This window comes from Python bivittatus, unplaced genomic scaffold, assembly GCF_059951505.1.
Source record: "Python bivittatus isolate LINGU-HERP-01145 unplaced genomic scaffold, Pbiv_v1 ctg000660_np1212, whole genome shotgun sequence".
Lineage (NCBI taxonomy): Eukaryota > Metazoa > Chordata > Lepidosauria > Squamata > Pythonidae > Python > Python bivittatus.
The window spans coordinates 1,838,365-1,851,131 of NW_028277092.1; the positions used below are offsets into that span (position 1 = coordinate 1,838,365).

At 43.2% G+C, this 12,767-nt stretch overlaps 2 protein-coding genes across 3 annotated transcripts in view; one reads left to right on the forward strand and one right to left on the reverse strand.

Annotated features, from left to right (window-relative positions):
- Nucleotides 1-6,031, forward strand: part of LOC112542149 (uncharacterized) — a 23,872-nt gene extending 17,841 nt beyond the window's left edge. Inside the window, exon 4 of the mRNA XM_088151075.1 lies at nucleotides 2,582-6,031. Within this exon, the coding sequence (XP_088007201.1) occupies nucleotides 2,582-2,957 (376 nt within the window). The 3' untranslated portion in view covers nucleotides 2,958-6,031. The remainder of the gene's footprint in view (nucleotides 1-2,581) is intronic.
- On the reverse strand, nucleotides 6,007-10,163 carry LOC103050967 (toll-like receptor 5). Of its 2 annotated transcripts, none has more exons than XM_007439932.4 (2): nucleotides 9,690-10,163; nucleotides 6,007-8,285 (listed from the first exon to the last, which is right to left on the reverse strand). In XM_007439932.4, exons 1-2 carry the CDS (start codon nucleotides 9,733-9,735, stop codon nucleotides 6,355-6,357), a joined length of 1,977 nt encoding a protein of 658 aa, XP_007439994.1. In that variant the 5' UTR covers nucleotides 9,736-10,163; the 3' UTR covers nucleotides 6,007-6,354. The 2 variants fall into 2 exon arrangements, with proteins under 2 accessions (XP_007439994.1, XP_007439993.1); XM_007439931.3 differs by having other exon boundaries at nucleotides 9,669-10,161.
- Between the last annotated feature and the right edge of the window lie 2,604 nt (nucleotides 10,164-12,767).

The following is a 12,767-nucleotide window of genomic DNA, read 5'->3' on the forward strand; positions in this document are numbered from 1 at the left end:
TAAAACAAAAAACTGATGAAAATCCTGGTGAATTTTATGAGAGACTGAAAGCTGCCTTTCAGAAATATGGGGGGCCTCAGGACCCTGAAACAGAAATGCTGAATGCTGTCGTCAGCACTTTGTTAATCAGCTAGACCCATGGCTAGGAAACAGATTTTAAGAATCCATCTCTGAGGATGGGAAAGTGGATCTCTCAGTGAGATCAGGGATGAAGCCACCCATCACTGTCATCGGCAAATACTTCTGGAGAAAAAGGAAAAGCATAAAGTCAGAATAGCTGCCTTGCAATTACATATGGGTCAAGGGCCCACCAGAAATCCTCAAGATAAATATGTCTATGACAGGAGAAGAGGATCTGGATGGAGAGGAAGGATGAGGTGAGGAAGAGGAAGTTTTTAAAATAACGGAAGGAATTCAGGATGTTTCCTTCCACACAAGGCTACTGGCGAAAGGAGTGTCCCCAGAATCAAGCTCCTGCGGGACTCACTGCTACTGCTCCCGCTGAGGATTTATTCGATTAGGAGTGCCCTGGGAGGGCAACTGTGGCTCCTCTTCAAGTCACAACCACTGGTCAGGGGGAAGTGAATATTAAATTGGGGTCTCAGAATATTAAGGCATTGGTGGATACTGGAACAGACTTGTTGGTGATAAGAGCCCAGGATGCTAAGGGAATACTCCAGCCCACAAAAAGAGGAGTTGTAGCCACAGGAATTTCTGGCATTCCTGTTAAATATGTTTGGTCGGAGCCAGCTTTATTTTCACTGGGCCCATTGACTGCTGAACATGCTTTTCTTATTGGCACTGATGGATCCCCAAACCTATTGGGAAGGGACCTCTTGTGTAAATGGAAGTGCCAGGTTGCTTGTCATCCTAATGGTAAATTGGAATTGTTAATTCCAGAGGAGGATGACGTTAATGTACAAGAGGTTCATGAAGCAGTGTTTCAGCTTTTATCTGCTAAAGGTGTCACACCGCCCCTGCCTTCGTATCTACTAGCAGCGCAAAGGGGGGTGTGGGCAACTGCAGAAGGGAATTGTGGTTTAATAAAAAGGGCCAGTCCGTTTAAATTGGAGCTCCTTCCAGGGAAATCTGGGCCATGTCTGCCCCAATATCCACTAAAGCCAGAAGCAGAGCAGGGCATAGCGCCTGTGATTGATTCATTGCTCAGGCAACAGGTACTTAAAGAGACCTCCAGCTCATGTAATGTGCCGATATTTCCTGTAAAGAAAACAGGAAGTGATCCCCCCAAGTTTTAACTCAGCGACATGGGGACTCAAAAAGACCAGTAGCTTATTTGTCTTACAAGTTGGATCCAGCAGCCCAAGCATATCCACCTTGTCTACGATTCATGAGGTACAGGGCCTTTTAAACCATGGGCATCTGCTACCTATTTCAGCATCCCGCCTCACATCATATGGCATGCAACTTTTGCAAAATCCAAGTGTAACACTTTCTAAAGCTCCTCTCCAGAATCCAGCAGACTTTGAAATTTACTGTGACGGTACTAGTTTCATCACAGAGGGGGGAGAGCGCAAGGCAGGCTAGGCAGTCACCACAAAACATTCCGTTATAGAAGCCGACAGCATTGACCCCCCGTTTCAGCTCAAGTAGCAGAACTAGTAGCCTTACATCAAGCCTTGTGTTATGTAAGGACACAATCAGCTAACATCTATACTGATTCAAGATATGCATGGGGAATAGCTCAAGATTATGGTCAACTATGGAAGAACAGAGGATTCCTGACAAGCAGTGGAACAGAGATTAAACATGGCCCATTAATTCGTGCTATTTTAGATCTCATCCAGAACCTGAATGCTTTAGCAATAGTCAAGGTTAAAGCACATTCAGGAGTTAAAGGCAATGAGTTGGCTGATGGGGCAGCAAAGCAAGCCGCTCTCAAACCACAGCCAGAGCAGAAATTTTTGCAATTGTTACCCTGCACTGTACCTGCAGATGCAGCTTGGGTGCAGGAATATGCCACTAACTAAGAGAAAAAGAAATGGGAACAGAACCAAGCAGCAAAGGAGGAAAAAGGAGTCTGGAAATTAAAAGGGAAAGTAATCATTCCCAGGATGGCAGTTAAGCACATTTTAAAGTTACTACATGATCAAGGTCATGAAGGAGCAGAAGCGTTAGCTCAGAGATTTAAGCAACATTGGGGAGGTGAAGGGATTAATGCAGAAGCACAGAAGATAGTTGGCAACTGTGCAGTTTGCCTGGCCCATTCTAAGGGGAGAGGACTGAGGCCACATCCTTCCCAACTGCCTAGAGGGCAGTATCCTTTCCAAATGATACAGATTGACTTTGCTGACATGCCTCGTGTAAACAGAAGAAGCACCTATTGATTGTAATATGCACCTTCAGTAACTATGTAGAAGCAATTGGTTGGGGATGGGTAGATGTACTCCCCATGGCACCGTTGGCCATCAGAAGCTCACCCCTAAAGGAACTGAAACTGTCTCCCTATGAAATTGTATGTGGGCGACCAATGCCTCTGGGCCTTGGCTCGATCCCCATTCCAGAAGGCGTTCACCCGAACCTATGGTCAAATTACTTACATGCTATACAATCTTTTCAACAGGAGCAGTGCCAAACCCAAGAGCGAGTCAGACAACATCGTAATCAGAGTGGGCTACCTGAAACTGAACCATTTGACCAGTTGCAAGCAGGAGACTGGGTGTATCAAAAAGTGCATCAAAGGAAAGACTGTCTCTCTGCAAGGCCCGTACCAAGTGCTGTTAGTAGCTCACAGCAGTGCAAAGTCTGACCTCGTGGGTTCACTTAAGTCATCTCAGGCGCGCTCCAGCCCCAACCCCAGAAGCAAGCAATACCAAGGACTGCGTTCAAAGCTCCCGGGAAACAAACAGATTAAAAGAAGTAAGAAGAAGGGTGAAGTTTTGACTACGAAACCCCGAAGAGCTCTGAAGATAAGTTTTAAAATGGACTCTTGTTGCTAGTTTAATATTAATATTTGGGCTCCTGCAGTCATTTAAATTGTTTACTGTTTACTGTGTTTCTCTTTCTTTACTTTCTGCCTCACAGCAAAACTATGGCTCTGTTTACTTTTATGTTTATTATAGCCTATCTGCAAATGCCATAAGATGTAATACCCACTAGATTGGTTGCCCGCTATCAATTCTTATCTGACTTTGGTTCATTCAATAATCCCACCTGGTGAACCCTTCTGTGCTCTCGAGGGAACCAACTGGGATTCTGTGTTTAAAACATGTTTTGTAGGAGTACCTGACCTGTTTCTAAATGTGCTCCATACCATTGCTGCATCACTCCCTACATATAACCCACTTACCCTTGATTACATAGGGAAAACCCTCCTGTACTATCAGTCCACAACCACCAAACACCAGTGGACCAACCAAGCATTATACAGGGTAAAAACCAAGGGCAATTTGCCAGGGACCAACTCTGGGTGAGTAGTTGGCTGTGAAGACAAAAAAGACATGCCTTTCCCTACCAGCTCTTGAAAAATGCTCAGGGGTAATTCACCTCACCTCTGTAAGAGTTTCTTGCTACTTATCAAAGGGCTTGTGTGTGGAATTGTGTGGAAACTATGCCTTTTTATACTTCCCAGCACAATCCTCGGGAAGCGCCTGCGCAGTTGGGCATTTAACTTCATTTCATGCAGTACCACTTGTTCAAAATTACACTCATCATAAGCCCAGGCGATCGCACAGATATCAAATAGAGGGCCCCCTACTTGACAGTACCTGTGATGACCACATAGGGCTGTTGAATACCAAAGATGTTTATGGGCTTGTATCCATAATTGGAACACCAGGTCTAGCAACCTGTGCTTACCTGGATCTCAGAAAATTGGCCTGTTTAGCTATAAAAAGCATCAACAAGTCCTCAAGTGCTATAGCTCTCCTAAATGAAGAGCAGGAACAATTAAAAACCGCAATCTTACAGAATAGATTGGCCACTGACTTTGTGCTATTCAAAATGGCCTATGGGTGCGAGGAATTTCCAAGTATGTGGTCCTTTAACCTGACAGACAATTCCTTGCGTGTGAAAGCCACTGTGCAAAATTCAAAGGATCTGGCAAAACATATCACTGAACAAGCCCCCAGTAATCTGTAGAATTGGCTCACCTCTTGGTTGCCTGGAACTGGGTGGCCGAGAAATGTACCATTCGGATGCCTAGCTCTTCTGGCCCTAGTAATCCTATTATTGTGTACTGGACAATGTTTAATGGGGTTTTTTTTAAACAATTGCCTCCAGAAGAGTGTAAGGCTCAATCCAGTTCTCCACTCTGACCTTTGACCTTTCTGAAGGTCAAAAGGGGGGAGAGGACTGTGAGAAAAGTGAATCTTTGGGTGAAAAAGACAAGTTTCTAGAGGCCTCAGATGAATGGGATCGCCTCAATAAGATTGAAACATAAAGGCATGTGGGAGCATCCTTGAAGCTGATGTGAACCAGGCCAGTTGTAAACTCCTTATCACAAACATCCCCCTAGCAACCTGGGCATCTGCCCTGAGGGAGGATGCCTTCTTCCTGGCATTTGGCACCTTGAACTAATTTGTGTCTTCTGCTCTGTGACACTATTGTTTTACTAGCAGTTAGCAGATAACAGAGGGGCAGAGAGTAACTTGGGACCTATTGCTTATATAGGCATGGCTGCATCATCATATGAATGCGTATGCGTTCTTTTTCCCTTCCCCTTCTTGTAGAACTGTATAACTATCAGAGCATCCATTTTGCCTGTAGGGGAGGGCCTCCCACTAACCTCTGGTGGGGTCCCCCTCCAGTACGTACTGCTCAATAAACACTGCAGTGAAGCCTTGATTATTCTGCATTTTGTGTCCTGCGTTTTGATCCCACAATAACATGGCCAAAATGGGTGAGGACAGCTTTTGTACCACTTGTATAAGAAACATAAATGTAAATGAAGAATCACTTATGAAGTCTGAAAACTAAATGAGCCTAAAAATCAGGGTGAAGTCCCAATAATGCAAATTGAGCTGATACTGCTAAACTGTTGCTCATAATTCCACTAATTATGCCTTTACCGCCATCGCTAAGCCTGTTATTTCAGTGTGCCGCTAATTAACCAAGCTCAGTAACCCTGCTGAAAAGGCTGATTTTGTTGCTGGTATTGCTCATTCAGCTGCCATTTCATTCAGGTGCATTTCAACAAATCGAGTCTCGATTTGGTCCTTCCGGCTGCTCCCGGCCGGATCTGACCTGGGCAGACGCTCTGCGCTAATGCAGGGATTTTGGGTGAGTCTGTTGGGTGGACTGAGCCAAGTCAGCAGATCATGGCCTCGTGCATTGTATGAACGTGATGAGACAGCCTATTTTAATCTAGTTTAATTCATGTCTTGTGTTGATAAACAATTTTTATTCCTGTCTGCTTTTGCTTATTATTCAACATATAGAAATAGCCATGATGTCTCTACCTATTAGAGGTGATTTGGCCGATGGCTGACCTGTTTCTTAGGTAGAAATGACAGCAGTAGAGGAAAACCAGGCCCACCGGCTTCTTTTTAGGGATACCTGCGCACTCGGGACAGCTACGCCTCTGGTACCAAGTTACTCAGGGATAAGAGAAGAGCCTTAATGTAACCCTTGACTGAACTATGTTACGATGACCACTAAGACTGTCTGTCTGGCGTTGCTTTTCATGATTGGTTTGTAGGAGTGCATGCTTTTTGATTGGTTTATAGTTATGCACACTGTTCAAAATTGTATAAAAGGGGGTTGATTCCAAGCAGGGGTGTGCCTACTTTGGAACTTAATCCTGGGCAGCCTTTTATTTGCAGATAGAAGTCTTAATCCTTTCCATCTGTCTGGTGTGATTTCTTGGGCCTGCACACCAGGTAAATGGCCTGAGAGTTTTCTGGGATAATGACTACAATTGCAGGTTGCAGAGCAGGCCGGGTTGAAGAATTATTCTCACCATGGTTTCCACGCATATTTAAAATTTCCAAGGGTGTGGCAGTTAAACCTGATTTTATTTACCTTTGAAAGAAGTTATTGGACGCAATGTTATTTTCTAAAGTGTTAGTTTATTTATAAATATACAAGCTGAGCTCAGAGAGTTGCAGTGTAGACAAATTATTCACCTGCCTCTATTGTTTTACATTCACTTAGATTACAACAAACTTTCCCAGCACAATGGTTTGTACTGCAATTACAACTCCCATAATTTCCAGCCAAATTGTTCCCACTACTTTATTTCCAGGACAGGAGAAAGTCCTGCTTGCTTCATAATTTTGTGCTGGCTGGGAATTCTCAGAGTTGTAGTCCCAAGAAGAAGGGGCTTCACTGACATTTTTGCTCAAACACCCCTGGCTCCAAAACCCGGTACGCAGAGAGGGACAACGTGTCCATCGGCTAAGGGACACACTTGTTTTGTAGGAACTGAGGCAGGAATTGCCTCTGGAAATTAAAGCTGGTCTGAATGCAAGTCAAGAGAAGCTCAGTTCCACTCACTGTTGCCTTTTTGTACCACAGCCAGTTCTGGAAATCTTTAAGGTCACAACTGCAAACGAAAGACAGCTCCCTCAGATCCAGGAATTGCAATCGCACCAGTGGCTGAAACGAGGAAAGCGAGAGTGTCATCAAGGGGTTCCCACGGACACTGAGAGTATGCAGGGATTTCAAACTATGGAAAACCTGGTCTGGAAGCCTGTGCAACATGTTGGCACTGAGGTTCAGGATTTCTAGAGACACCAAACTGTGGAAAAGATTTCCAGGCAAGTCTTGAAGGTGATTAGAGCTGAGATTCAGAACAACTAGTTTCTCCAAATGCTGGAAGATGTCTATGCATTTCTGTCTGTTCCAAATTTTTTCCAGATTGTTGTGGGAAAGATCCAGTTCTTCAAGTTGCCTAGGAGATTTCTCTACTCTCAAACACCTTGCCAAGTGGTTACTTGAGAGATTCAGGAAATTTAATGTGGGAATTTTTGCTACATGATTCCAGACATCCTCCAGGTCACTTAGACGGTTGGAGGAGAAATCAAGACGTATCAGATTTTTGCCAAGTTGTTCTATACCCCAGGGATCCGTGATCCTGTTTTGCCCCAAATTAAGATTCAACAAGGAAGGGAGATTCCCAGTGGGGACTCGGACAAGAGCATTGTCTTGAAGGTCAAGAAATTGCAAAGTGTTTAGACCAGTCAGGGCACCATACTGAACAATACCGATGTGGTTGGACTTCAGGATGAGACGCTGCAGTGGAAAAGACCTCAATTTTTGCAGTCCCTTTGTGTAGATCTCTCCGAGAAGATTGTTGGACAAATCAAGAACTTGGAGCTTGTTTAACCCTGCAAATGCCCCATCCTGAATCTTATTAATCTTGTTGAATCTCAAGAGCAAGGTGTTGAGATCTGGAAAACTTGAGAAAACAGAGGCATTCAGTACACTGAGAAAGCCATGAGACATGTCAAAAGTGAGGATACCACTGTGACGCAATCCAGAGAAAGTGCTGGCTGAGATGTCTTTTATGTTATGGAAATCGAACCCACTCCCAATGGCTCCTGAATGTTGCATCTTGAGATTCTGGATCCTTGTGCCATTCAGCCTTTTGAAGAACTGTTCAACCTGCACCACATTCCATATGTTGGAAGAGATGTCCAGGGTGCCCAGGGTGATGTTGTGAAATGGGTTGATACAGGAAGGATAACGCGACAATCGGTTGGAGGACAAGTCAAGCAAGGTCAAATGGCGCCCACTGAGATATTGTAGGTCATTCCCACAAATTGCCCCAATCTTGTTGAGTTTCAGCTGAAGAATACTCAATTTTTTGAGCTTTTGGAAGGTTGGATCTGGTCTCAGCCGATTGATGTGGTTTCCAGTAAGGTCCAATGTTTTCAATGACAAAAGATCCTGGAAATAGCCTCTTTCCAGTATTCCATTATCAAAACCATTAACATCTAAGTGTAATACCTCTAATTTGGACAAACCATGGAGTGCTTTGGGGTGTAACGACAAGTTCCCATTGCCCCCCAAGTCCAGGAAAGTGATGTTGGGTACATTTGCAAAGGCCCTCTCTCCCACAAAGAGAGCACCTCCCAATTGCTTCCCCACTGATAGCATCTTCAGGGCGCTCATCCTTGGGAACGAAGAAATCTGGATGGTGGATAAGATGTTAAAATTCAACAAGAGGACTTGAGTGGACATATTCACACGAGGGACTGATCTATGGCCTTGGCCTTGGCAGTTGGTGACCATCAGGTTATTTATTTTGGTAATATGGCAGTCGGGAAATGCATCTGTAGCATAACTCAAGGCTACCAACACGGACACGATTGTAGCGAAGGGGGCTGGAATGAAGAAAGAGAGAAAAGGGATTTGTTAGTTTCCTACCCCTATTTCCACTGTAAAATCACTCTTTCTAGGGATCAGTCAGTCAGGGAACAGCCTTAACAACTGATCGCAGGACTTGGGCAGACCATGCAATTCAGGAACTTTGTTTACATGGGTTTAGTGTTTAGTATGTTGTTTGAATCCAGTTATGCATTAATTAACTTGGTTTAGTTGGGTGTCTAAGCTACTATTACCACCGTTGACTGCCCACCTTTCTTATTCCCCCCATAAGCTTTGGCATTAAGCCATGGTTTGATTTCTTTAATTTTGGCTTAGTATTTTTGTGAAGTCAACATAATTTTGGTTTAGTGTAATGTGCAAATCCAGACTTCTGTGGCCTATTCAGGAAATTATGGTTAAACAAATTATAGTTTGAGATGATGCATCAACAAACCATTTTCTGTATCAGGGAGCAACTCTTTATTAACTTCTGCAGTATTAGAGTACTGTTGGAATACTATCAGAGTACTATTCGAGTATTATTGGAGTATTCTACAGTACTGGAGAATCTGAAGACACATGAAGGTAAAAACTGTCTCCATCATTTAAATTGCCATTAAAGGAACTTTCTCCCCACATTTCCAGTTTCACTAAGTGATGCCTGCAGAACATGCTAATAATAATTTAATAATAATAAATAATAATAATAATAATAATAATAATAAATAACAATACAATATTTTTCCTTTTATTTCTGTAAACATGTATTGTTATGGATTTTAATTGTATATCTATTTATTGTTTTAATATGTTGTGAGCCGCCCAGAGTCCCCCATGGGGGGAGATGGGTGGGGACAAGTTTAATAAATAAATAAATAAAATAAAATAAGAGCACAAGGTTTAAGATCTGTGTAAAATAAGTTGGCCTCCTTTTCTGTCAGAGGCTACATTCACAAAACATACTTAACCAAGTCAGACAAAATTTAGCATTCACACAGACAAGCAATAAACTTGCTTATTTTTTGTGGCTTAATGCATTTTATAAACCATTTGGTTCCTTTGTGGTTCAGTGTATTTGCAAATGCAGAAAAATGAGTTCATTTACTAATCAAGTGAAGCATGTTGTGACAGGCAATGAGATGCAGGCTCTCCCCAACTTAAAAATTCTAAGTTTTCCTCCATTTCCTAAGTTCCAATTCATGTAAAGTCTATAGACCTCTGGCATTACACCTTACATTAAGTCATAGTTTGTTTAGCCACAATATCTTGAATAAATTACAGTTGGTTGGGCTCCTACATATTAAGCCATAAGCCATAGTTTACAATCCACCATGGGTACGTTTACACAACACAATTAAACCGCAAATCAGCAAGCCAAATTTAGTGTGCCCCCAACTTACCCCATTTTTGTTGCGTCTCACCTTTCTGAGTCTTCCACAGTGGCCATCGCCGGCAAAATGTAGACATGCTGTTGTGTGGAACAAAACAAATCCTCCTCCTTTGGATGGAAAGTGTGCGACTTTCTCCTGTATATGTGCAGTGGCACCGTTATGGCCCCATATAAATGCCACTGGAACCACCCTCCCAAGCCTCACGTCAAAGGCGGTTGTTGACAAAAAGTGATTTGAAAAGTTGCATAATGGGGAAATGGCAGGGAAATTCCCCCTGGGCCCCTCTGGGATGTTCCTCCACATGCACATCATGTACCCCTTTGCCAGGTCTTCCCAGGTCAACAGATCTTTAGATAGAGCTCAAATAAAATCATTACTCATGTTCAGGTGTGAACAGACCCTTGTTTACCTTCCATTGTTGGGTAAAACAGGACATTTCAAGCAATGTACCTTGTTACAGAGTGAAGCACCGTTCAGATCTAGAGGAAGTTTCTTTCTGCAACGTTTATTCAAGATATTATCATTTCCTGTTCGGAAATGCTCTTTTGGTGCATGTGTAGGCCTACAGAGCAATCTCTCTTCCCAGTTACTAGGCCATGTTGGCTACAAGGCTCACCCACGGCGGTAGTCACAAAAGAAAAATGAAAAAAACAGAAATGTCTCCCTCTGAGGCTTAGAAAAACCAGACTTTTCCTGACTGTGTGACACACTGAACTTCTAACTAATCAATTGCGTTTTAGGCTAATGTGTTGTGTGAACCTACGTGGAGCTTCAATGTCTCATGCAAAACCAAAAAACTAGACTGAGTAAACCATGGATAAATTAATCATAGGTTGTGTGGACACAGCCAATATTGTGTAGTGCAATAGCAACTTGTGGCACTTTAACAATTAACATATTTACTGAAGCCTTTTTAATGGGAAAAAACCCTTCTTCCTTCAACCTGGTATTTCCAGATGTGTTAGACCCACAAATCACAAAATCTCAGCCTTGCTTGCCTTAATACATCTGGAGGGATGCCAGGTTAGGAAAGTTTGAACTAGTCCCCCAGAAAATGTTATTAAAAATTGTGTATTTATGACAATTATGTGAAGGCTTAAATTGTGCAAAGTTGCAACAACGACAATTCATTGTACCAATGAGTTCACACACATGCCATGGTAGGCTAAAATGGGGTTGGGTCATTTGCAATTCAGCACATTGTGGGAAAATGTTCTCTTAGTAGCATGTGTGAACCAAGCCAACACATTAAGCCAGGGATGTGCAATTTTGTGGGGCCAGGGACCCTCTGGAGAATTTTAACATCCCATCTGGGATGTAGTGAAAGCATTGTGAGGGTCACAGTTGCATTTTTCTGTTGTTTTGTAAGTTTTTAAACATGGAGATGGGTCTTTGGAAAGCAAACCACATCCAAGATTGGGGGGAAAAAGCCAGTCCAAAATGGCACCTCTGGAATATGGCTCTTTTGCAGTCAATTTTTAGCCATGTGATCTCAAGGCACTGAGGAGAGGCCTATGAGACCGTTGGGTGGTTTTTACATAGCCATGGAGTAAACTGGGACTTCATTTTCATCCGCTGTCCTACTGCTGAGCACAACCATTCCTCTTTCTGCCTCAGCAGCATCTATACCACACGGATGTTTTATTATCTCCAGGAGAGAGGTCTCCTACCCCCAGAAACAGACTGTCCCCACCACTACTTTTGACACGGCAGGACTTCCTGCGCATGGTCTTACCCAACTGTAGCCTCATTCCTGCTGTTGCAATGGTGGAAGACGCACATTGACATTACAACACCTTGTGGAAAAGGGAGGGGGACTGTGGATAAGACTGGTAAGGCAAGTCAGCATTGGAAGGCAGGAACTTAATGATGTTGATGATCGTGTGAAAAACCCTCCAACTCCGGCTATGCACATAAATTAGATAGCAACCGTGAAGCTAGGCAGAGAGTCCAGAAGAAATCAGTTCTTTGGGAAAAATTGGAAGAGAGGTGTAGGGGCTTTCCACACAGAAAGATCTCCTGCCAAGTGAAAAAACAAGAATTTGAGCAGGGCAAAGATAGGAATGTCTATTGAGTAAGTCTGTTGGGGGCAATGCATGTAATGCACAAGGCTGAATCCCGGAGTCAGTGAGGTCAAAATCAACAAACATCGGTTGGGTTCCCAGGACAAGTAGCACAAGGTTAAGCATTTGGTGGGAATACAAGCACTGCTTTAGCAAACCAGCAGGATTCATAACAGGATTTGTTAACCCAACTTTACTATGCAGTGTGAACCTAGCCATACTCTGACATCCTGGTTTTCCAGTATGTCTTCATTGTGCAGTCTCTGATACTCTTCTCCTTTCTGTGACTCTCCTAAGCAGCAGGAAATGGGTACACGCTCTCTTTTAGCAGAGCTCTGCCCCCTTATAGATGGCATTTGAAATGATACAGAAGACTGCTTATGTCCCAAGGGCTGCAAGGTACTAACCTTGCCCTAAAACAAGCCAGTGACAGGCCTGTTCGGCTTGAGACAGTAAGAACAATTAACAACTTGGGGTCTGATAAAGCAGTTTTCTCTTGTCCTCTATCTCAATGAAAGAAAGACTTCCATATTCAGCTCTAATATTTGGAATTAAAAGATGATTAATTGCTTTCATTTTTGGTTAAAGTTGGTAATATTAAGCTAAGTGAATAAATAGTCTGACCTTGTACAAGGAGCTGAAAAGGACTATGTCACAACTGGGTTCACACAATATGCTAAGCTATGGCTTGCTTAACAGTTCACTGTGTAAGTCACACCTGGCTGGGCTCATAACGCACCTAATCTGCAAACTGCACTGGCTGGTCTCCCATAATATGCTAAGCCCCAAACAAACCACACTTTGGTTTAGCTTATTTTGTGAACCCAGCCTTCAAATGCCAAAGATCTTGAGTTTAACTCCCTGCACCTCCAGTTAAAGCAGGGTTCCTCAACCTCAGCAACTTTAAGATGAGTGGACTTCAACTCCCAGAATTCCCCAGCCAGCCATGCTGGCTGGGGAATTCTGGGAGTTGAAGTCCACCCTTCTTAAAGTTGCTGAGGTTGAGGAACCCTGAGTTAAAGGATCAAGGGAGGATTTCTGGCTA